This window comes from Heterocephalus glaber, unplaced genomic scaffold (genome assembly GCF_053883595.1).
Source record: "Heterocephalus glaber isolate CG9 unplaced genomic scaffold, H.glaber_assembly_v1.0 deba00001614, whole genome shotgun sequence".
NCBI lineage: Eukaryota > Metazoa > Chordata > Mammalia > Rodentia > Bathyergidae > Heterocephalus > Heterocephalus glaber.
Window position 1 is genome coordinate 215,257 of NW_028258385.1, and position 22,988 is coordinate 238,244.

A 22,988-nucleotide genomic window follows, 5' to 3' on the forward strand; every position below is an offset into this window, starting at 1 on the left:
AAACTATGTATTACATGTGTCAAAATCTCTAGACTATACAGCAGTGAATTGTAACATAAACTGTGGACTTTGGGTGATAATGACATCTCAGTGCAGTTCCTAGTGGCATGGAATGTTGAAGGAGGGTGGGCCTTCCATGGGAAAGAGGGTGTGCGGGAGCTCTCCAACACTTTTCTCCTCTGTTTTCTGTGAGCCTGAAATTGCGCCACTGTGCTCAGCTAATCTGTTTTTTAAGTGAAGTGTTTAATCTATTTACATTAATGTAATAGTTAGGGCCAGGGATTTAGCTCAGTGGCATTGCGCCTGCCTTGCAAGCACAAGATCCTGAGTTCAATCCCTGGTACCGGTCAAATAAATAAATAAATAAATAAATAAATAAATAAATAAATAAAATTGATGTAAAGCATTTCAAAGAAAAAAATTAATATGGTTGATTTAAATATACCATCTCGTTTGCTTATTTTCCATTCATATTACTTTGCTTGTTCTTCGTTCTTTTATTGTAATCCTTTATATTTTTCTCCATTACTGTATATATATATTTTTATTGGTAATACACTTCTAATTATACATTTAAAAGTTAATCTGTGATTACCCTGGAAATTACAATGAGCATCCATAATTTATTAGCATCTACATTAAATTGTTGCCATTATTTCCCGAGCAATGCAAACAGCCTAGAAAAATGGATTTCACTGATTCTCCTCCCACATTTTGTACTATCGTTGCATGTATTATTCTTCTGCAATGTTTTATTGTGGTACTGGGGATCAAACCCAGGAGTTCTCTACACCCAAGCCCTTTTAAATTTTTTGAGATAGTGGAATTAAGAAAAAAGAATTAAGAAATGTCATGTACATGTACTAACTCCCTGCAATGTATTTTATTATGTCACAGGGAGCCAGATCTTCCTGAAATGGAAGATCAAGAGATAGAAGGAGGGGCGATCTGTTACGTACGTATACCAACTCCCCACAACCAATGTAATCATTACATGAATTAACCAAACATGAACTAATAAAAAATTAAAACTGAGAGGGGAATATTCCTGTGTAACAATAAGAACTTTTTGTTAATCAGCCGGAAGCCCAGGCAGGAACCTTGGCAACGCCTACGCCAGCCACACCTTGTACGGAACCAATAGTGACCGCGCCGGGTTTCTGGCCGGTCCTACCTCAGGGTGGCAAGCGTGCGGTGTGACGCGCCTGCGTAGTGGGAGGGCGCGGCGGCAGTTGAGGCGGTGAGCGCCGAGTGGTGCACCTACCCCGGCCACCATGAGCACCAAGCAGGTCACTTGCAGGTCAGTGCGCGGCACCCAGAGTTTCGCCGCCGGGGACACTGAGGCGAGAGAGGGACTTTCAGGAAGTTGCTCAGGGGTCCTTCGCGGCCGCAGGGTAGGGGAGAGGGGGCATGGGTGCGAGCGTGGGCGTGAGGTCTCTGGGTAGCGGGGTCGCGGGCTTGGGCGCTAGGGGCCTCGCTGTCCGGTCCCGAGCAGGGCAGCCGCGCTGACGCCAGCTTTGTGGGCATCGTCGCCGACCTCACAGTGACCGCCGGCCGCGATCCTTTTCTCAGGCAGGGAGCCGAGCCCGACGGAGCTCCCGCGATGCCCTGAATCCTGCTGAGACTCTGGGAGCCTTGAGGGTGGGTTTGATATCGGAGGCCGTGGTCACTCGCCCGGGATCCGGGGCCATGGACCATACGTGGGGAGTACAGGGTGGGCGTCCCCCGTCTGGAAATCCAAACCTTGACATGCTTCAAGATCCTTTTACAACGCCCTGAGCGTCGACAGGGCGCCGCAAATGAAAAATTCCACATTAGGAAAGTTTGTTTCATGGCCAAAACTGCTAAAAATGTGGTGTAAAATTACCGTCAGGCTATGCGTGTAAGGTGTGTATGAGATATGATGAATTTTGTTGTGGACCTAGGTCCTTTCCTGCAGATTAAGCATGTGCGAATCTTCCAAAATCTGAAAACATCCGAAAGTTAAAACACTTAATGTCTCAAGCATTTATAAAGAATATTAAACCTAGGGCCGGGGATTTAGCTTAGTGGTTTCGCCGCCTGCTGCGCAAGCGCAAGGACCCAGGTTCGATCCCCTGTACCAAAAAAAAAAAAAAAAAAAAAAAAATTAAACCTGCTCCCAGTTTTATTTAGTTGGTTTCAGTAAAACGTGCCTGGGCAATATTTCTAAATATTTTTGTTACCTCTCTTCATTGGTGTGAATGAGAAGTGATGGAGTTTTGTTAGTGTTAAGATACTAACTATTGAGCCAGTTTTTTTTTTTTAAGAGTGGGAATAATGTATTGAGAGAAAGATATCTTCTGTCTAAGAGAGACAGAAGAGGAACCGGAAAATGGGTTACCTCTGTTGAGCCAGTTTTAACCAAAGGCCCAGGCTCATATTAAGCAGTTGTCAAATTTCCCATTAGGTTTGGGTGTGGTGGTACATGCCTGTGACACTCCTGTAATACCAGCAGTCTAGAAATCTGAGGCAGGAGGAACACAAGTTCAAGCCCAGCCTGGGCAATTTCATGACTGAGGCCCTTTCTCAAAATTAAATAATAAGTGTGGGCATGGGGTGGCTCAGTGCACAAGCCCTGGGTTCAGTCTCAGTACTGAAAAAAAAAATTACAGTTAATATCTGTAAAAATACTTTTACTAGGTTATTTGTGTTAGAAGGTCTTTTGTGAAGGCCTGTTTGTATTTGAATTTATTTTAATTTTTATTTATATAGTTTTCTTTCTTGAGGTGAGTGTTCTTAGGTCATTGCACATTGTAAAGCAGATTTTAGCTAATCTGTATTTGACTTGCTGTGTGGTTTAATTCTCCTGTTCCCATACCTGCTTCTAAGGTGTGTCCACAAAATGGTGCACATTTATGTACTGCTTTGTAATTGAATCTCAGTACAGTGTAGTATCTCATTTTACAGATAAGGAAACTGCTGAGAAAGACTTGAGGCTTGTACAAAGTTTTATGTCTTAGTACACTAATAAGAACGTAAATCACATCTTGATTTTTTTTTTCTTTTTGCACTTGGAGATAGCTTGACCTGAGAGTTTTAATTCTGTTTCCCAAACAAGAAGATCCTATAGGACAGTGATGGTGAACCTTTTAGTACATTTGCTTTTTTTTTTTTTGGTACCGGGGATCGAACTCGGGTCCTTGCACTTGTGAGGCAGGTTGCAGAACCACTGAACTAAATCCCCGGCCCTATGGTGAACCTTTTAGAGACCAAACTGCAGCCCAAAACCCACTGAGTGCCAACACTACAATTAAACCTGAATACTAAGGTTTTAGTTTAGAAAAAACAACTGCACATTAACATGTTTTGTCTTCAAAGAAAAACACAATAACACGTGTGCCATAGGTTGGCCACCACTGTGTAGGGTCTTACTACATATAAACTAAGAGTGAGTTGGAATGTTGAGAACGATGGCTTCTGTTCAAGCATTAATTCATGTTTGTTGGAGTGCTTACAATATCCTGGGCCTTCTTTGAGGTGTCTTGTCAAGTGTACTGTGTGACCCTTCAACCCGTTAGATGTGTCCCACAGATCATGTCACTGAGCCTCAGCATTGACGGTTTTCCCCAAGGTTTTACAGCTTCCAGGTAGCAGAGGTGTGATATCAGGGTTCATGCTTTCATAGACTTAAGGCCTCCATATAAGTTTGGGAATGTCAGTTTACTGCAAGACTGAAAGGGCAACACAGAAACATACAGAAAGGAAAAAAAATGTAAAAGGATGAGAAGGGTCAGACCTTGCCAAGTAAAAAACAGAAAAGGTATTTGAGTGGAAAAGATTGCAATATTACCAAGAATACCAAGTTTACATAGTGAGTTTGTGGTAGCATTTCATTCATTATCTTATTCACAGAAGCCTTACCCAGACATTGATAACTCAAAGAAAATATTCAAGGTCTGATTTATTTGTGTGTCTAGGTGGAAGCAGAGTGCTTAGCTGTTTTCTTGGTTTCTCTCAGGTCGAAAAATGTTTTGTTTTCCTGACTCTGAGATATAATTTCTTAGGCTGGGCGGCAACAGAACAATTTTGCTTCCATCCTGATATGCATTATGTCCTTCTAAGAGATAGATGGCTGTCAAACATCAGCATGCTGAGTGAGACCTGCTAATGACAGTGGTGTTCTAGTAGTGTGTTTCCTGGAATCGAAAGTTAGCAGCTCATGTGACCATGCGGCTGGTCAATTCTGCAATTCCTGGACATCCCACTCTATCAAGAACCTCCAAGAGGGGGATCTCTTTGCTGATTTTTGCCCCCTAAGCATCTCTTGGGTTTTACCCACTGTTTCAAAGCCCTGATGCAGGCCCTTACTACATCTTGACAGTCACTTGCCTCTTCCATCTCCTCAAGGGACAGAGGTTCCTTCATCTGATAATTGCATTTGAAGACCTAGACTTTCAGTTTCCTGTGATGGTCAGGCCTTGAGCTTCACGTCACACAACGTGGAGGATCTTGTCTGTTGGTAAATAGCAGAAAGAGCTTGTGCTCCAGTGTTGAGCAGTGCCAAATTCAGATCCTGCTGCCACCTGTGCTGCAGTTCCCTCATCTGTAAAATAAAGCTAGCTATACCTCACCCCTAGGGTTGGTAAAAAAAACTAATAACAACAAACCATCATAAAGCATTTCCTTTTTTTGTGGAGTTGGGAATGGAACTGAGACCCTGGAGCATGCTGGGCATATGCTGCAGGAGTGAGCTGCACCCTCAACCCTTAGAGTATTTACTGTGCTGGGCTAAGCACTTAAGCATGGTCTTGGTAATAGAGCAGGAGGTCAGCAGCAGCCCACAAAGGAAGTGCAAGCCTTGCAGTCATGGTACAGATGGGGAGACAGGCTTGGAGGGTGAAGGCAGTGGCTTGCTGTAGGTCACGTAACAATCTGCGTCTGGCATCTTCATATCACCACATTACAGTACTGTATTTCCTTCTCATCTCTTGAGTAATATGTATGCTTCAAGCCCACCATCATCTGCCCCCTCCCCTTTAGTGGATCTGTTATCACAGGCAGTGTAGCCATAAAGTTCTAGCCTGTGAAAATATGTAGGGAAATGCAAAGAAAAGTGACCCTGACAGTGCAGATTACCCAGTTATTTGGAAATTATTTGCGAAAGTGTTTTGCTGAAGAGATAAACACCATTCAAGGGCTTGCAGGGAACTAAACTGATGCTGTTTGGTTCAGCCCTCAGCTTCAGCTACTGGCAGTGTGTGGTTGTAGTGAACCTGATGTCCTTTGTGATGTATAATCCCCATACTGTCCGAAAGTCCTTTTCTGGTCATGCAGGGTAGCAGACCCTTTTGGAGCATCCCCAAGTCTGCAGCTATATGCTTCCTCTCCAGCCCTTCCCCATCCCCAGTCTGCGTCAGTCATCTCTCTAGGATAATGAGGAAGGAAGGCTAAGCAGTTGGAAATTTATCACAGAATACAACTTGAAAGAGGCCTGGATTAAGCTTTGTATAACATAGGGGAAGAGGAATGACTGAGTGGATGAGAAAGGTGCCCTGAAGGACAGGTGGGATGTGCTCAGCATTTTGCTTGGGGCGTGAAACTAGTGATATACACTACAAAAATAGGACTTGGGTGGGGGCGGTACTGAGGATTGAACCTAGAGCTTTGTATTTGAGCTACATCCCCAGCCATTTAAAAAATTTTGTAATTGGTTACCCATGCTGGGCTTTTGAATTTGCAGTCCTCCTGCCTCAGCCTCCCAGAGTACTGGGATTACAGGCTTGCCACTACCACACCCAGCTTAGTACATTTTATATAACACTTTGCGAAGGCAGTGGTGGTCTAAAAGTTATTTTTGAACTTGTTTAAATCTGTACTTGGTCACTTAACAGACACGTAGCAAGTGTTTTGCACAAAGTCAGCAGCCTATAAGTGGCCAAAACTGACTAGAAGTTCTGGTTGGCAGTTAACTGTCTGGGCTTTAATTGAAAAAATAATTAAAACAGTGTGGAGGGCCAGTTTTCTGAACAGGAATTATAAAAGATAATGGTGGAATTATAAAAGGAACCCTTGGAGGACACTGAAGCCTTGAACAGTCTTCCTGTTGCCTGCCTAGTAACAAGTCTGATGGTGGAGGACCTCTGGTATCTTACACTCTGATTCTCTCAGGAAATCTTCTGGTTTACTTTTTCTGTAGGCATCTATGAAGTATTTGTTACATTTTTTTGTAGAACTTTATGTACCATTTTAAACCTGTTCTCATGTTGATGAGTTCAGCAATCTTTTTTTTTTTTTTTGGTACCAAGGATTGAACCCAGGACCTTGTGCTTGTGAAGCAGGCACGATGCCACTGAGCTAAATCCCCGGCCCGAGTTCACCAATCTTGACCCTCTTTGTCATGTAGACCTGGCTATTGGCACTGTTTTGTTTTGTTTACAATTATACCTTCAAAAATCAAAGATATTTGAGGACAACTGAAATCATGTTGCAGTCTTGAATAGCATTTCTCAAAAATGCGCACTTACACACTTGTCATACCAGCCATTCGAGAGACTGAGCAGAATTGCTTGAGGCTGGGAGATGGACACCAGCCTGAGTACCATAGTGAGACTCCTCCTCAGAAAACCAAACAAAAAGATTATCAAACTGGTTAGATGTACATTATCCTTTGTGACAGGCATTCCCATACCACTCCAGAGGTTGGTTGGAAAGATTCTGGACTCAGACAGGTGTACTCAAGGCCATGATGATACAGTGGTGTAGCAGGAAGCACAGCAGGGCTGGGGTGCAGGTTACCTGTGTGCTGCTCCTCCCCAGGAGGGTACTCAGCACACTCTTCCCCCAGCAATGACAGTGCCGCCTGTGTGCCTGGGGACACCATCAGCAATAGTACCTCGGCTGGTCAGGCAAGGCCCCTCTGCCTGGCTGTAACAGAATTCCAGACTCCAGGGAGGAAAGCAGGGACATGGCATCAACCACATTGTTTCACACACAGTTTAGGCCCCCTCAGCTCCTCATCCTCGAGGGAAATGTTTATTGGGATAGGGAGGTCCACACCAGCCCAATCCCCAGGTGGCAGGCAAGGGCTCGCCTCAGACCAGCTCAGAAATAGCAGTCTGTGTACTTAGGGGTGTTTTTGTTTTTGTTTTGGCAGTGTTGTGGATCAAACTCCGGACTTTGCCAGCTTGCCAGGCAAATGCTTTACCCTGAGCCATGTCCACAGCTCTCCTTTTGTTTTTAAAGTAAGCCCATCCTGGCCTTATAGCAAGTAACTGAATGGTGTCGATCTGGTGATCAGGTGCTAGGGGGCCCTTTCCTGGGGAAACCCTAACTGTCCTCCTGGAAAGACCCTACAGCCCCCAGTGTAGTCCCCGTGTCACAGGTTCATTCCTCTTGTTTGTGGGCTCAGCAGTTGCTTCTGTTAGCAGACATAAAGTTCCTTTTATCATTCCCCTGAGGAAAAGATGCTGTCAGGTGGCCTGGTCAGCACCGTTTGAGGCCAGGCAGGTGAGGCAAGTGAGAGATTTGCTTAGTAGACAAGAGCAGTGTTTTGCTTGCATCCACCTGGCCCCTCCAGGACCAGATGTACAGCACACATCAGCTGCTTGTGTCTACCGGTCCCTTTCTCTAGAGACATTGGCAGGCTGGGCCTCTCTGGGCTTCCTTGGAGACCATTCCCTCCCTTCTCCTACCTGGTACCTTGAATTTTCTAGGTCTGGACAGAGTCATGAGAGGTTAGGTCCCGGGCTTTCTGTATACACTTGCATTTAGTCCTGAACTTGCTCCTGGGGTCTGCACCTTGAGCTGGACAGCACCATAGTGTGCTATGTGCCAAGTACCTGTGGGCTGGACCACATGAGACTTCTTAGATCAGCCACACTCATGCTACTCCATAAAGGAAGTAGATTATAATGATTTAGTGGCAGGAAAATGGGTGTAGTGTTTTGGACAGGGGCCATGGTGTGGATGGGGAAGTGGATTTTGGTAGGGAGAGGTCAGGGCTGTCTGTAAAAACCAGGGTTGTTGTCACTAAGCCTACCAATAACTTCTCTTTCCTCTCCGACCCTTACCTTTCCCATATGCACCATGGGCTTGAAACTACTTGTGGTGGTGCTGGGGTTGAATGAGATAAAGGAATGAGAGCTAAACAGGACTGATAGTTATTATTCATCTTCTTGTTCATGTTTTTTTCATAGATTCCTCCTAATGGGCTTGTTCAGAGGGAGAGAGGACCATCTTTGCCTTTGCCCTGAAGCCCCCTCCTTGCAGAACGAGTCAGCTCACCCAGAGGGAGGGGTGGGGAGGGAAGACCGGGCATCTCAGGGCTGTACCTGCCCTTCAGGCTACTATATAGATGTGTAAAATTCCTGTGATGTGTTTTTTAAAATAAATTAAAACATGGATTAACATAAGGCTCCTTTACAGAAGAGTTTCGCGACCTCAGGGTGGCTCTTCCCAGTGGTTTCTCCCTCGCTGGGCTGTGTCCCCACAGCTCAAGTGAGTGTCCTGGGAACTGTGTCCAAGCCTCTCCTCTGCTCCACACAGCTTCCTGATGGACTCGTGCCTCGTTCATTCATTCTGAAGCACTGGCACTAGGGTGTTTCAGGATTGGCAGGGGACCATTGCTCACCCCGCACCTGTACCTGGAGTCTGTCCACTCTAACACATGCTCCTCCCAGTGGATCTCCATTTATCTCCTTCTGCAAGTCTGTGGCCTGACCTCCCTCAGCCCTTGTTTGTTTGGTTTTTTGTTGGTTTGGTTTGGTTTGTTTGAGACAGTCTTGTCATGTAGTCCAGCCTGGTCTTGAACTCGATATGTAGAGCAGTCAGGCCTCAAACTCATAGTAATCCTCCTGGCTCAGCCTCCCGAGTGCTGGGATTACAGGAGTGCACCACCACACAGGCCTAGTTTCTGTCTCCTCCATTTCCAAGTGGCAGTCTGCACTCATAAAGCAGTTTGCCATTGTCTGTTTACTACCCTTTAATAAGAGCTACATTTGTTTGGGTTTTGTGTTAGCTTTTGAAAGTTGCTGTGACAGAATACCTGACACCCAGGCATGGTGGCACACACCTATATCCTCAGCTACCTAGAAAGCTGCGACAACTTATCAAGACCCCATCTCAGAATTTAAAAAAGGGCTGGGCTGTAGCTCAGTGGCTTTCCATAACCACCAAAACTCAATCAAGACCCTCAGAGAAACAGTTGAAAAGGAGGAATTTATTTTGGTCATGGTTTTTGTCTTGTCTTATGAGGGTGAATTTTATCTATCAAAGGATCATAAGCTTATGTAATTAAAAAATTAGAGATATAAGTTTAAAGGGAGAAACAAAGTCACTTTTTAAAAAATTCTTTTATTGGTACATTTTAGGTATACAATACATTTACATTTCTCCAAAGTCACTTTATTGGAAAGAGGAGGGAAATGAGGAGCTAGACAAGCTACCTTGTCTGAATAAGATAGGAGTCCAGAGCCAGTGATTAAGAGTCTTTGTTTTTAACCCCTGTTATTATATGACAAAAAAGACCCCCCCTTAAGAGTTGTCCTAATTTGATTGGCTGGTTCAGGCTCTGAGGCCCTGATTTGGCCATTGACCCCTCTCCATTGCCTACGTGCACATTCTTGGGTGAGCTCATTTGGCCTTCTTTGTCTTGCCAAGGTGCTATCTCTGATTTATGGTGGGCCTCACATACAAGGCCCAGTTAGCAGTTAGTAAAGGGGCACATAGACATTTTAGTGCAGTACTGTGGTGAGAGAATATATATATATATGTGTGTGTGTGTGTGTATATGTATGTATATTGATGTGTGTGCATGTGTAGGTGTGAGTGTGTATTTTATATACTGAGTTTTCTATAATATAGCCCTTTCCCTCCTTAGTCTTATTTGCACTTAACAAGGGTGAATTGGGGTCCTGGTGCCAAGTGGGGACAGGCTGCTTCTCTTAATTGCTCTTTCACTAGTAAAGGTGTTAACTCTTTTTAGTCAGGATTTGCCAGAACCCTCCCAAAGGCCTTTACCTTTTCCTGCCTGTCCCCCAACTTTCCCTAGTTTCAGAGACCTCTGTTCCTTTCAGGCTTGTGGTGGGCAGAGCACCATGGCCTCCAGGGCAGGGTGGGGCAGAGCTGCACACCTCAGTTGGAAGGGAAGGAGGAGTAGGAGGGACATTGCAGATCCAAACTCTTTAACAGGTACCACCGTAGGCTGGGTATTATACTGAGCAATTTACATACTGTGTTAAAACCATATCCTCAGATTGGTTGTCTTCATAATTTTTAAAACTAAACCTTTAGTGTTACAGAGGAAGTGTATGTTCATGATAGAAATGTTAGAATGTACAAATCCTCAAAAATAAGTCAAAATTACCGTGTACCAGGCAAGGGAGATGGGGGTTAGTGGTAGAACACTTATTTAGCATGCACAAGGCCCTGGGTTCCATCCCCAACACTGCAAAAACAAACAAAAAACCATATACTTACCCTCAGTCCTGACCCTCAGGGATCACCACTGTTTTTAACACACTCTTATATATGAGAGTTTTTAAATGCTTATACATAATTTACAGAGGTCATTTGTTTGTTTTTACCAAAATGAGACCATACTGTATATGCTGGCTTAAAAAAATTGTATTGTGGCAAACTACATGCAATAACATAAACTTTACCATCTTAACCATGTTTATGTTTATAGTTTTGAGCACATTCACGTTATTGTGACCAGATCCACATCTTTGCCTTCCAAAAGGGAAATTTTGTACCCATTAACAACAGCTTCCCTTTCTCTGTTCTCCCCAACTCTGTTCTCCCCAACACCATCTTAGTGTCTGTCTCTCTGAATTTAACTCATCTAGGTACTGTAAGTCCCTGACCTATGTTAATCAGTTTAACAACAACCCATAACCTTCAGACCAACTAGTTCTTGACCTATGAACAGTCAAGTTGTGAACTTTCACAGATACAGTATAAGGACTCACCTTGTTGGACTTACGAATGAATACACTTAGGAACTTTCTCCCAGAACAGAACTCATTCCTAAGTGGAGAACTTAATATACTTCTGTAGCTAGTATCATACATGTATTTTTGTGACTGACATTTCACATAGCATAACATTCTCAAGGTTCATCAATGTGATAGCTTGGGTCAGAATGTCTTTCAAGTTTGAGTACTGTTCCATTGCATGCTTACACTACTAGTGTATCCATTTGTCTATCCATGGACACTTGGATTGCTTCTATCTTTTGGCTATGTGATTAATGCTGCTGTATGAACATGAGTATATAAATATTGAGATACAGTACTGCTTTCAGTTCTTCCATATGAATACACAGAAGTGGAATTTCTGGACCATAAGATGAATTTGTTTTAGGGGCCAGGGAGGTAGCTCAGTGGTGCCGCACCTGCTGGCAAGCCCAAGGTCCTGAGTTTAATCCCTGGTACCGCCAAAAAAAAAAAAAAAAAAAAGATAAATCTGTTTTAAACTATTTTTTTCCATAACAGTTGTACCATTTTATTGTATATGTGCTTTTGTAATCTATTTTTTTCAGTTAACAGTCATTGACTTTACCTAATACATAGTCCCTACTCACATTTTCCCAATTGTCTCTGCTCTGTCTAAACTAGAATAGAATCTAGAATTAAATACTGCATCTGGATAGTATGTCTCTTATGTTGTCTGTTAACCTATTGTAAGCCCTCCTTTTTTCTTTTTTAATGACTCTATTGAAGTATAATTTATGTACCAAAAGATTGCCTCTTAGAAGTATAGAATGTGAAGATTTTTAGTACTATCTCTACAGTTAAATTTTAGTATGTTTCTGTCACCCTAAAAGATCCTTTGTTTGATTAGCAGTCACTACACACTTAGTGCTCTCCTACCCTCGACAACCATGCAGTCTACTTTCTAGCCCTGTAGCTCTGTGCTTTCTGAACATTGCATGTAAATGGAAATGGGCAATTCGTGGGTTTAGTCTAAAATGTTCTTTTATTCCAGGACTTCATGCCTAGTCTTCATGCCTAGACATGTCTCTGTGGGGTCTCCTGGTTTGCCAACTCTGCACTCCAGCTGGATGGACTTAGAACACCTCCCTTTGTACTCTGGTTATTCTGGACCAGGATTTGACCTCTCAGTGGAATGTTCTCATACACAGCTTTTGTTGCCACACTGTCTTACTGTACTTGATTCTCACCACAACTACCCAGTGATGAGTAGGTAGTATAATCATTTTTTGGATAAAGCAAAGACCAGGGAGTTGGTTTTGTGACTTGGTGGTGAGTGGCAGAGCTGGATCCCAATTCCAGGTCTGACTACATTACAGTCATACCCTTTAAGAGCTCTGATGCCAGGCATGGTGATGCATGCCTATAATCCCAGCACTTGGGAGGCTGAGTCAGGAGGATCATCGTGAACTTGAGGCCAGCCTGGCCCACACAGTGAGTTCAAGCCCAGTCTAAACCATCCAGTGAGACCCTGTCTCAACAAAACAAAACCAAAAAAACCCAACCAAACAAAAACCCTGTTTTCTCAGTTATGAGCCTCAATTCTACAGATTTATCACATCTGAAATCAGGAGGCTGTGTCATGATATAAAGACTTCTGAGGTTATTTACTTTCTTCCAGAAGAGCTATCATGGATTCATCGTGATGCATCTAAAGTCCTTTTGTCTTAGCGTCAGAAACTGTCTCTCTCCAGGGACTAATATACCCTGACCCACAGTGTCCACGTGGTGAACCGTGGTGCGCTGGGTTTGAGAATGTGCTGACTTAGGAAGTGGGTGCCTTCATAAACAGTGCCCCTTGCTTGTCTCTGCAGGTACTTCATGCACGGTGTGTGCCGGGAGGGCAGCCAGTGCCTGTTCTCGCATGACCTGGCCAACAGCAAGCCATCTACCATCTGCAAGTACTACCAGAAGGGCTGCTGTGCCTACGGGACACGGTGCAGGCAAGGACTCGATGCCCGGGGTCCCACATATGTGGAACGCGGTTCTCCACGAGGGGATTTCTAGTTCAGAGGAACATGACATTACAGACAAATGGAAAATAATTTGAAAACCTGCTTCAGTTCCTAAAACTACTTCTAATTTTCAAAGCCACCTTTCAGGCTCTATTCTTATGAATAAGTAGGATTTTAAATCTTGCTCTTTTGCTCTGCAAATGTGTCCTAAGCTTTTGCCCATGCTGCTGTTCTGTCTCCTCCTTATAATTCTGGAGCGTTTCATATGGTGATGTGCTGTCCTTGTTAGATATGTGCATGGCCTTGGTAGCAGTGCCCCTGTGGGAGCGCTCACCCCCACAGCCTCCTCTGGCGACTTTTACAGCTTCCAGATACAGCCGGGCATGAGCTGCTGGAGTCTTGAGTGGTGAGGGCCCCCCTGCCATCCATTTCCTAGCTGGAACCCTGACTCCTGGGGTGGCTGGACCAGTGTCCTGTGGACACTTGTGTATTGGCCAATAGCAGTTATGCCACTCACTCCCCCAATGGCCAGGTGGTGCTCACTCCTGATTCCTTTTCTTGGTTCTACTACTGTGGGAGATAGGTGGGGAATCCGTGGGCCTAGCAGTGGCTGGGGTGTGGCATCCAGCATGCACCTGACCCGTGCATGTGTTCTGTTCAGGTATGATCACACGAGGCCCTCCGCTGCAGCTGGGGGGGCTGTGGGTCCCCCACCTCCCATTGGGCCCTCTGCAGCCTTCCCAGGTCCTCACCCCCCTTCTGACCTCACTGTGGCTGCCATGAAGATGCCATCCCGAGAGCCTGGGCGTCGGGAGAAGAGGACGCTGGTGCTCAGAGACCGCAGTAAGTGAGCAGGGCCTCACTGCCCTATGGAATGCAGCATGCCTATCCTTGGTGCTCCTTGCTGGCCTCTCCCATTGAGAGGCCGACCCTGACACCCCAGGTCCATGTGGCTGCAGAGTGCTGGGCTCAGTGCCATTCTTGGCCTGGCAAAACACTAGACGTGGTCTTTCTGTCACGATGTCATTGCCATCTTCACAATGGTAAGGCCGCATCAGGCTGCTCACTTCAAAACTGCATGTTTGAATAAAGAGTGGGTTACACTGTTGGCTGTTGAGGTTGTGCAGTGCTGGTGTCAGATGTACCACCTTGTTGAGGGTTTGGATCACGTCTTCTGACGTGGGAGCCTGTCAGGGCTGGAGAGGGCTGTGCCCGGGGATGAGGAAGTCACTGATGGTACAAGTTATTTTCATTGGCTGCTCCTTTCTAGTGCCTAAATAGGCAGCTTCTGTCTTCAGCAGGGGAGTCACCAGTCTATCTGCAGGTGGCGAAGCTCCAGGGGTGGGGGTGCACAGGGTGGGCTGACCTCATCCTGAATTCCCTTTGGTTGAAGAGTGGGTTTAATGGTAACTAGTCTGTGTGTTCATATTTTTGTGTACACATATTCAGACAGCAATAAGTATTTTGTATCAGTGTATCATGTTCTGTTTTGCTCTTTTCCCTGTCTCACCACATATATATTTTGACTTTTCACTGTTAAAGTTATGCAGTCCTTTTATTTTTTTTCCTGTTTGGCCTGCTTTTTTGCTCTCTGTTCCCAACAGTGGGTTCCGTGGGCTGGTGTCACTGACTGTTGGGTTTGGCCAGTGACCCATTCTCATGTGTGCATGGTTCGTTCTGTGTCAAGATCTCTCTAGCCTGGCTGAAGAGAAGACTCCCCCAGGCGTGGCCCCGAGTCACCCAGGTGGCTACAGCGACCCCCAGACTGGCCCTGAGATGAAGCCCCATTCCTACCTGGATGCCATCAGGAGTGGCCTTGATGATCTAGAGTCCAGTAGCCCCTATACCAGCGAGCAGCAGCTGTGCCCCTACGCCTCGGCTGGGGAGTGCCGCTTCGGGGACGCCTGTGTCTACTTGCATGGGGACATGTGTGACATCTGCAGGCTCCAAGTTCTGCACCCTTTTGACTCAGAGCAGAGGAGAGCTCATGAGAAGGTAACATTGTACCCCTCGACGTGAACTAACTGAGAAACCTGAACTGTACCAAGGAACAGGATCATTGGTCTCTATGGCTCTCTTTCTGTCAGGATCACCTGCCTTGTGTCCCTGGTACATTTACATCCTGTTTTCAGGGGTTTTTAAAATTGTGTTGTCATTTTGTCAATTTGAGATTATTTAGAATAAAGAGAAAAAGAATAGGCACCAGAAATGTAAACCAATGCCCAGTTCAGAGAACAGAAGTAGATCAGGATTATGGCTGATGTGTGTGGGTATGCGCATGTGCTACACACACACACACACACACACACACACACACACACACACACACACACACACACACACACACACACACACACACACACACACACACACACACACACACACGGGGATGTGTGTGGGCATTCACGTATACTTCCCTCCCACACACACCTCATTATCCCTAGGCAGGACTGAGTTTTGGAGGCTGTGAGGAGCCCTTAGGCACAAAGTGTTGGCAGGACCTCTTTGTCGTCCATGTCCCATTTTCTCTGGAAATTCTGCCTTGTGCTAGGCCCTGTGCTTGGCACAGAGGGTCTGAAGAGGGCTTAGAAAGAAGAGGGTAGAAGCCTGGGGGCTACAGTGTTAGACAAATTACATCAGATGGAGAGGACTAAATGCTGCTGAGGAGCTGAGCTGTTTGGCCACTTCACTAGAGAAGGCCCGTCTGGTAGGAGCGTTGGTATGGAAGCTCTGTACCATGGCCCTACGCAGGCCTGGGTAGGCCCACTGTGTCCACTTGCAGCCAGCTCCAAGGCCTTGCCTGAGTCCTGGGTGGTGTGTTCTCAGGGGACACTGTGCTGCCACCCGTGACTGGGCTGCTACTGCCAGGCCTCAGCTTCAGGGCTCTTTAGCATTTTGGGGGTGGGGGTGTATCCAGAGGCCAGGAGAAAGGGTCCCAGTCCTTACAGCCTCCCTGCCCCCAGGGCTGTCCTGTTAACCTTTCCAGGCCTCTCTGACCCTGCTATAAATGAAAAGTGACCACATCTGACCAGGAAGGAGGGTCACCTGAGGCCTTTTTTGCAGTCTGATAAAGACCCGTGTCCTGAGTCTGGCTGCTGGCCTCATTCATGGCAGCCACTCCATGTTGGTATCCCTGGGGGGTAACCCAGAACCTGAGCCCCTCCTACTGTCTGCCGCAGGTCTGCATGGCAACCTTCGAGGTGGAGATGGAGAAGGCCTTTGCCTTCCAGGCGAGCCAGGACAAGGTGTGCAGCATCTGCATGGAGGTGATCCTCGAAAAGGCGTCGGCCTCCGAGAGAAGGTTTGGGATCCTGTCCAGCTGCAACCACACCTACTGCCTGTCCTGCATCCGCCAGTGGCGCTGTGCCAAGCAGTTTGAAAACCAGATCATTAAGTAAGTCCACCCAGGCTGCTCTTGAGGCTGAGGATCTCTGCCCTTGACCTCCCTTCATGCCTTGACCTCCTAGCCCCACTTCGTGGATGAGGCAGTTCACTTGCCCTTCCTGAGCCAAATGCCTTTTCCTCTGATGATGGTGACAGTTCCTCTCAGAGGCTGGGGACTCTGCAGAGGGCAGGTGTTTGGTGTCACTGCTCAGTACTATCTCCCAGACCTGCCTCTGGCCTTAGCCCAGTTGCCTAGTAATCTTATGAGCTTTTTTTTTCACCTTAAAGGAAAGAAAAGGGTTTGAGGATTACATGGAATAATGTATGGGGCCATTTCCTGTTGTCTGGCATGTGGGATGTGCTCCGTGGGGCTGGCACAGTTTGGGGGGGAGGGGGTGGCATGGTCACTGTGTGGTCCTGGCAGGTGCGCTTCACACTATAAACTCAGGGACCCCCTGCCGTCATCCTTTTCCTACAGAGAAGGAAATAGGCCTGGTGAGTCCGGCAACTGGCCTAAAGTCACAAATTTGTGTGCTTGCACCATAGCTTTAGTGAGAGTGTACATTCCGGTGGCGTTTCACATGCTTTCAGAGCAGTGTAGCCATCATTGCATTCTGACTTTAGATCATTTCCCTTGTCCCCACAGGCATCTCCCTCTGCAGTCACCTGTTACGTTGCAGCCACTTGCCCCATTTCTACAAGTGCCTATCTGGGAATGATGTTCTCAGGTTCACCCCTGCAGCAGAGTACATCAGTGTTTGTCCCTCTCTGTGGATGAATGATGTTCCACTGAATGGCAGGCTTTGTTCCTTCACCTGTTCTGCTGGCGGGCATTGGATTTCCCCACTCAGCCTTAGGGGTGACACACCTATGCGTACTTGTGGACAAGTCCCGTGTGGGTGGGTTTGCTTGGGTCTAGGTGTGCTCCAGAATGGGCTCCCAGGGTCACAGGCAGCTCTGAGTTGAACAGATGTTTTCCAGATCTGCTGCCTCATTTTCTGTCCTTGGCATGTCCTCACCAATACTTGCTTTGGTGCAAGTCACCTTGGTCTTGATTTGCTTTTGAGCATCTTTTCAAGTGTTTATAGGCTTTTACATCCTTTGCTCAGGTTTAAATTGCGTTATGTGTGTTATTATTGAAGAGCCTGTTTCAGCAGTGAGTGATGTACTTAGGTGATTGTACCTCGTGGGATCTTTGAAGGAGATCCCTGTAGGAGCATCAGAGCTTTCAGAGTGGGGTGTGCACAGGATTTGTGACAACATTTCTCCCTTACTAACCCAGTTCTTATTTCAGGTCTTGTCCAGAATGCCGTGTAATATCCGAGTTTGTCATTCCAAGTGTGTACTGGGTAGAAGATCAGAATAAAAAGAACGAGTTGATTGAAGCTTTCAAACAGGGGATGGGGTAAGTGCTTGGAATTCACAGGACCGTGGCACCATCCTGGCTATGGTTCTGACCTCTGCCTTCTCAGGCCCAGGTGCTGCCTACCTGCTTTATCCATTCTGCTGATGTACCCCAGTTAGTTCGCAATTCTGGCTATTCTGAACAGTTTTTTTTGGAATTCCATTTAACACACAGCATTTTGTGTGCGTGTGTGTGTGTGTGTGTGTGGTACTGGGGATCAAATCCAGGGCCTCGTTAAATAACACTGGACCACCAACCTGCACCCTAGCCAGCTTGATCTCTTTTTTTAAAAAATAGATTTTTTAGTTGTCATAGTAGGCTCTTTGATTTTTCCTACTAACTTTTACGCCTCCTCATTACTGTCTTCTGTACTACAGATGTTATACACATGCGCATATTATAAACTGTAAGATAGAAAACATAACTTTTGCCTTAAACTCATTTTTTTAAAAGAGGAAATTTTTGGCTGGGAGTGTGGTACATGTGTGATCCCAGCACTCTAGAAGACTAAGGTAGGAGGATGGCAATTTCAGGCCCAGGGTAATTTAGCGACTTAGCAAGAAAAATAAAAAGGGCCGTGCATGTAGCTCAGTGCGAAGCCTCGGTACTGAGGAATAGTTTTTTATATCTGCCCAGATACTTGTTTGTGATGCTCTTTCATTTGATACATATAATTCAGTGTCCATATTCATGGGCCATACAGCTCACATTCAACCAACTAGATTAAAAATACTCAAAAAAAAATTGCATTTATGCTGACACATAATGGGTTTTTCTTCCTTGTCACTATTCCCTAAACAATGAGGTGTGACAACTGTGTGCATGGCACTTGCACTGTGTTAGCAGTAATCTAGAAGGGATAGGAAGTGGCAGAATGTGCACAGGCCACATGCAGGTGTGACGCCGCTTGAGGGACAAGAGTACTCATGGATCGTGGTGTCTAGGGAGTCCTGGAACCAGGGCCAGCCCCTGGATCCCAAGGGATGATTAGAATTCCTTCCACTTGGTATAACTTGCCCTTAGCCTCAAGAGTTGCCTGTCACACTTTGTTGCTCTGTTGGACAGTAACTGATTTCCTTTCTAGCAGATGTCCCCCTTCAGGAAGGCTCTCTTCACTGAGTACTTTGGCCTCGCTGGTCTGATCACTGTGCCCTTGTGGGTTGGGGCTGTGGGGTTCTCTTTCCCCAGCACTTTGGTTTAACGTGTTGTCACGGTTCTGATGGGAACTTGGGGAGCTTGGTTGTCATTCTCCAGGTGCTCCCGGTATTTTCTCTTTATCCTGGTTATCTGCATCTGGATATTTGGCCCAGGAGTGATTTTTTTCATGCCATACTGCTTGGTAGTCTCTGAATATGTAGGTTTATGTCATTTAGCAAGTTTAGGGAAATTTTGGCCATTGTTTCATCAAACTTTTTTTTCTGCCCAGTTTTTCTTCTCCTGGGACTGATTTTAGATATATATAAATAAACACACACACGTGTGTGTGTGTGTATGTGATGGGCATTTTTATACTGCCCCATAAGGCTCTGTTTTCAATCTGTTTTCCTTCTCTGTTCATCTCCAGTACATACATGTGGCTACTCAAATCCTTGTCACCTGGAGGCTGGTCTCTGTTGATTATCTTTTCTCTTAATAATGGGTCACATTTTCCTGGTTGTTTTGGCTCTCCCACTGAGCTGCATCCCCATCCCACCCCCCTTAAGGTCTCGTTAGCCTTGAACTCACAGCAATCCTCCTGCCTCAGCCTCGTGAGTACAGGTATGCGCCACCACACCCAGCCCCCAGCCCTTTTATTTTGAGCAGTCTGTGTTGAAGAGGCTGGGCCCAACCTTGAGATCTTCCTGCCTCAGCCCCTCAGAGTCCTGGGATTACAAACATCTACCACCTTGCTGAGCTAAAGTGTTGATGGTTTTCACAGATGAGTAAAACACCTGGTTATCTCATACTTAAGAACTGTCCCTTCTCACTTCTCTGTATCTGAGCTGTTTTGAGCAGGTGGCTTAGGTGCTGCTCTGAGCTATGGCCAGGTGGTATCAGCTGTGGGCCAGGCACTTTTCCTCCTCCTGCCCAGGCCTGTGGTGTATTCTGCTTCATCTCCTCCAGCTCTACTGTCTTGGGCCAGCCCTTCAGGTGTACACACACACACACACACGCACGCACGCACGCACGCACCCCAGGCTCTTCCTGCCTTTGTTCCCTTTACCAGTGACTTCAGGATAATTCCCAGGGGAAGGGAAATTAAAGTGGAACTCTGTGTCACCTTTTAAAGTAGTTCCCTTGTGCTGTGGACCAGTTACCAAAGCTTCAGTATCCTGTTTTTTCCCCCTGCAGTTTCCCACCTGTCCTGACTGTCCACAAGAGGGCAGGCGTGCAGGACGGACTACCGCACTCTATCTACTGCTGCTGGGCCTGGCCCCGCTTCCCCAGCCCCTGCTGTGCAGGGCTTCTTCAGGCCAAGCACCTCCCAGGGTGTGGGATGAGTTTTGATGTTGACTTGGGAAATGTGGCCCAAGCCAGAGCACAGGCACAGGGCAACTTATCGGAGCTGTTAAGTCCTAGAATGGGAACAGTGGTCCATGTGGTGTGAGGCTGGAGTGACAGGTATCTGGAGGTGCCAACTTGGGTCCCTTGGAGGGGCAGTAGATATGTTGAAGGACCTGAAGGAGGGACAAAGGTGGACTGGATGTGAGAGGTGACCAGCTAAGGCTGAGGGGCTCTATGAGTGGGATTCTGAGGCAGGAGACATGTGAGAAGGTAAGGCACTAGAGGTGGGGAGGAAGGGAAGTGGACCAAGGGCTGGAGGCTTAGCTGCCCAGGCCCAGGGCCACCTTGATGGTGCTGCTGCCCAGGAGGAGGAAAGTATTGGTGCCTGGGGGCTGTGAGCAGACACAGGGAGCCCAGCTTTACCCCCTTGGTCCCCAGAGTGGCCTTGCTTAGGCCTCTAGCTGCTGTCATTCTGTCATCGAGCTGTAATGCAACCTGAGACAACACAGCTGATCTCAGGCCCTTTTCTCCACCTGTTAACCCCATATTCTCCCAGCTGCCTCTCAACACTTTTTCTACCCTTTAGGAAAAAAGCCTGCAAATACTTTGAGCAAGGCAAAGGGACCTGCCCATTCGGAAGCAAATGCCTCTACCGCCACGCTTATCCTGACGGGCGGCTGGCCGAACCTGAGAAGCCCCGGAAACAGCTCAGCTCTGAAGGCACAGTAAGGGTGAGGATGGGGCTGCAAGCTGCAGGCTTATCCTCCTGCCAGCCTTGAGTGTGGGGTGGCCTCAGGAGGGCATGGTTATACCCTGCAGTTTGCCTTTGCCAGTGACCGGCACGCTTGGTGGCTGTCGTTGCAGTTCTTTAATTCAGTACGGCTCTGGGATTTCATCGAGAACCGGGAAACCCGGCAGGTCCCCAACACTGAAGATGTGGACGTGACTGAGCTTGGGGACCTCTTCATGCACCTTTCTGGAGTGGACTTATCGGATCCCTGAAGGCAGCAGCTGCCCTGCCACCCTGGGCACTGAAGGCCTCCACTCTGCCAGGTTGGCTCAGGTAGCCCACCCCCTGCAGTTGAGCAGGTTGTCTTTGGTCTTCATCTTATCCACTCCAGTATGACAGTACAGGGACACGAGGAGGATATAAAATAACCTACTAAGCATATGCAATCACTGTTTTTGTAGTTGGTATTTTAGTTGCACCTGCAGCCCCTCGGGGGACCAGTTAACTGTTTGGACTGTTTTGATTGCTTTTAGGGAAACCTGACTCCTCCTGTCCTTTTTGACCTGTTTTCTCAGAAACAGTAAACTGGTAGCTAAAGCAGCAGATTCATTTATCTTACCAAAGGATTCTACAGACCTGCAAAAGGACTCCTCTACAGTGAAGCTCCCTAGTGTATTAAACAGCATTTTGATTTCTGTTTAAGAACACTTGACATAGACTGCATGCTGGGCTGAGTCCTTCCAGTGTCCCAGACCAAAGCAGCAGGCACGCTGCCACATGTGCAGCAACAGTGAAAAGTGTGTCTTCTGCCTAGGAAATGGAGTCCCTTCCTCTTGGGGGCTTGTGCCCATTGTGGTCATTCTGCTGAGGGCTCTAAAAGTGTTTTCTGGTCCTGAGAAGACCTGAGGCCAAGTCTGCTGCCTGATTTTAACTGAAGAGTTCAGATGACCATGCAAGTCAGAACCAATTTTTCCAAACCTGAATTTATTTTTGTAAAAAGCTATAGATCACCAAATGTTTTATAAAGTGCATTACCTGAAGTGTGGGTAGAAGCTCTTACCTGACTTTAGAGTCCTTTTTGCTTTTTATAGTTAGGCTAAGTGAAGTCCACTTCTGGCAGAGCTCTGGCCACTTCCTTGAACTCTGCTGCAGAAAGAAGTGGCATATGGAGCTGCAGCAGGACCAGGGCCTGCTTCCAAAGGAGTTAACAGCCATCAAAACTAGATTTATTTTATTTTATTAAAATAACATAATTGAGGAACAATCAGATAACTTGTATCTTGTCAGGTGCAATAAAAACAAAATTAAAACCCAAATCATCAAGAAAACCTGGGTCCTGGCTTCCTTGCATACATGACGCTGAGGCTGACTAGGGACAGGGCTGGCCAGCGCCCACCCTGGGGCAGCTCCTGGAAGACAGATTCAGCATGAGGGGGCTGCTCCCATGGAGGGCAGATGGGACATGGGGACACATCCCCACAGTCAAGTTCCATAGTACCAAAGCAGACTCTCCACATCCGGGATCCCGGCAGTCCTGGCTGTTTGGTGCATTATGTGCAAAACTGTTTGGTGCTGCACCACTGTCCGAGAGGTGAAAAGGCTGATTTCCGAAACACCATGTATCCCTGCACCGGGGCTGGGCTGTCCACCCCCTTTCTCTCCCCCAAAACACTCCTGCCTCTTGCTGCCAGCCAGGGCCCAGCGTGGTATTGCATGAGATCTATGTGCACCTGGAGAAGGCTGGGCCCACAGGGACGAGGCAGTGGGGCAGTGACTGGCTTTCTCCCGGGGCCATGTGGGTAGAGAAGAAGGCAAAGTGAAGTAAGGCCCCGTGTATGGTCTAGAAGGTCCTTAGCAGCTTCTGACTCCCTCCCTCCCTGGGTACAGAGCCAGCTAGAAGACAGGCAGCCGCGGGGATGTGGTCAGCGTGCATGCATTGATGTCTTCAGTGTGCGCTGCCCGGTGCAGGGACGGCTCAGATGCACTCCGGTTGATCTTGGGCAGAGAGTGCTGGAGCAGCTCGATGGAAGATAGGATCTGAAACAGCAGTGAGGATGGTCAGCTGGGGCTCAGGG

General features: G+C 46.8%; 2 protein-coding genes across 9 annotated transcripts in view; one reads left to right on the plus strand and one right to left on the minus strand.

Annotated features, from left to right (window-relative positions):
* The first annotated feature begins 1,163 nt into the window (after nucleotides 1-1,163).
* Mkrn2 (makorin ring finger protein 2) lies at nucleotides 1,164-22,241 on the plus strand. The gene is made up of 8 exons (XM_004870445.3): nucleotides 1,164-1,300; nucleotides 12,770-12,898; nucleotides 13,572-13,753; nucleotides 14,598-14,905; nucleotides 16,090-16,304; nucleotides 17,589-17,699; nucleotides 20,770-20,914; nucleotides 21,048-22,241. The coding sequence occupies exons 1-8, from the start codon at nucleotides 1,275-1,277 to the stop codon at nucleotides 21,183-21,185; spliced, it is 1,254 nt and encodes a 417-aa protein (XP_004870502.2). The 5' UTR covers nucleotides 1,164-1,274; the 3' UTR covers nucleotides 21,186-22,241.
* Nucleotides 22,135-22,988, minus strand: part of Raf1 (Raf-1 proto-oncogene, serine/threonine kinase) — a 64,835-nt gene continuing 63,981 nt past the window's right edge. For all 8 annotated transcript variants that reach the window (XR_002391146.2, XR_015445655.1, XM_004870441.4 and 5 more), the window contains one exon: nucleotides 22,135-22,950. Coding sequence is in view for 6 of the 8 variants with exons in the window: in XM_004870441.4 (XP_004870498.1) it covers nucleotides 22,807-22,950 (144 nt within the window). In the remaining 2 variants the exon portion in view is untranslated. The remainder of the gene's footprint in view (nucleotides 22,951-22,988) is intronic.

Coding starts and splice junctions, on each gene's coding strand:
- Mkrn2 (XM_004870445.3), top strand. CDS start 1,275: ATGAGCACCAAGCAGGTCACTTGCAG. Junction 12,899..13,571: donor GCCTACGGGACACGGTGCAG/GCAAGGACTCGA, acceptor TGTTCTGTTCAG/GTATGATCACACGAGGCCCT. Junction 13,754..14,597: donor GCTGGTGCTCAGAGACCGCA/GTAAGTGAGCAG, acceptor TTCTGTGTCAAG/ATCTCTCTAGCCTGGCTGAA.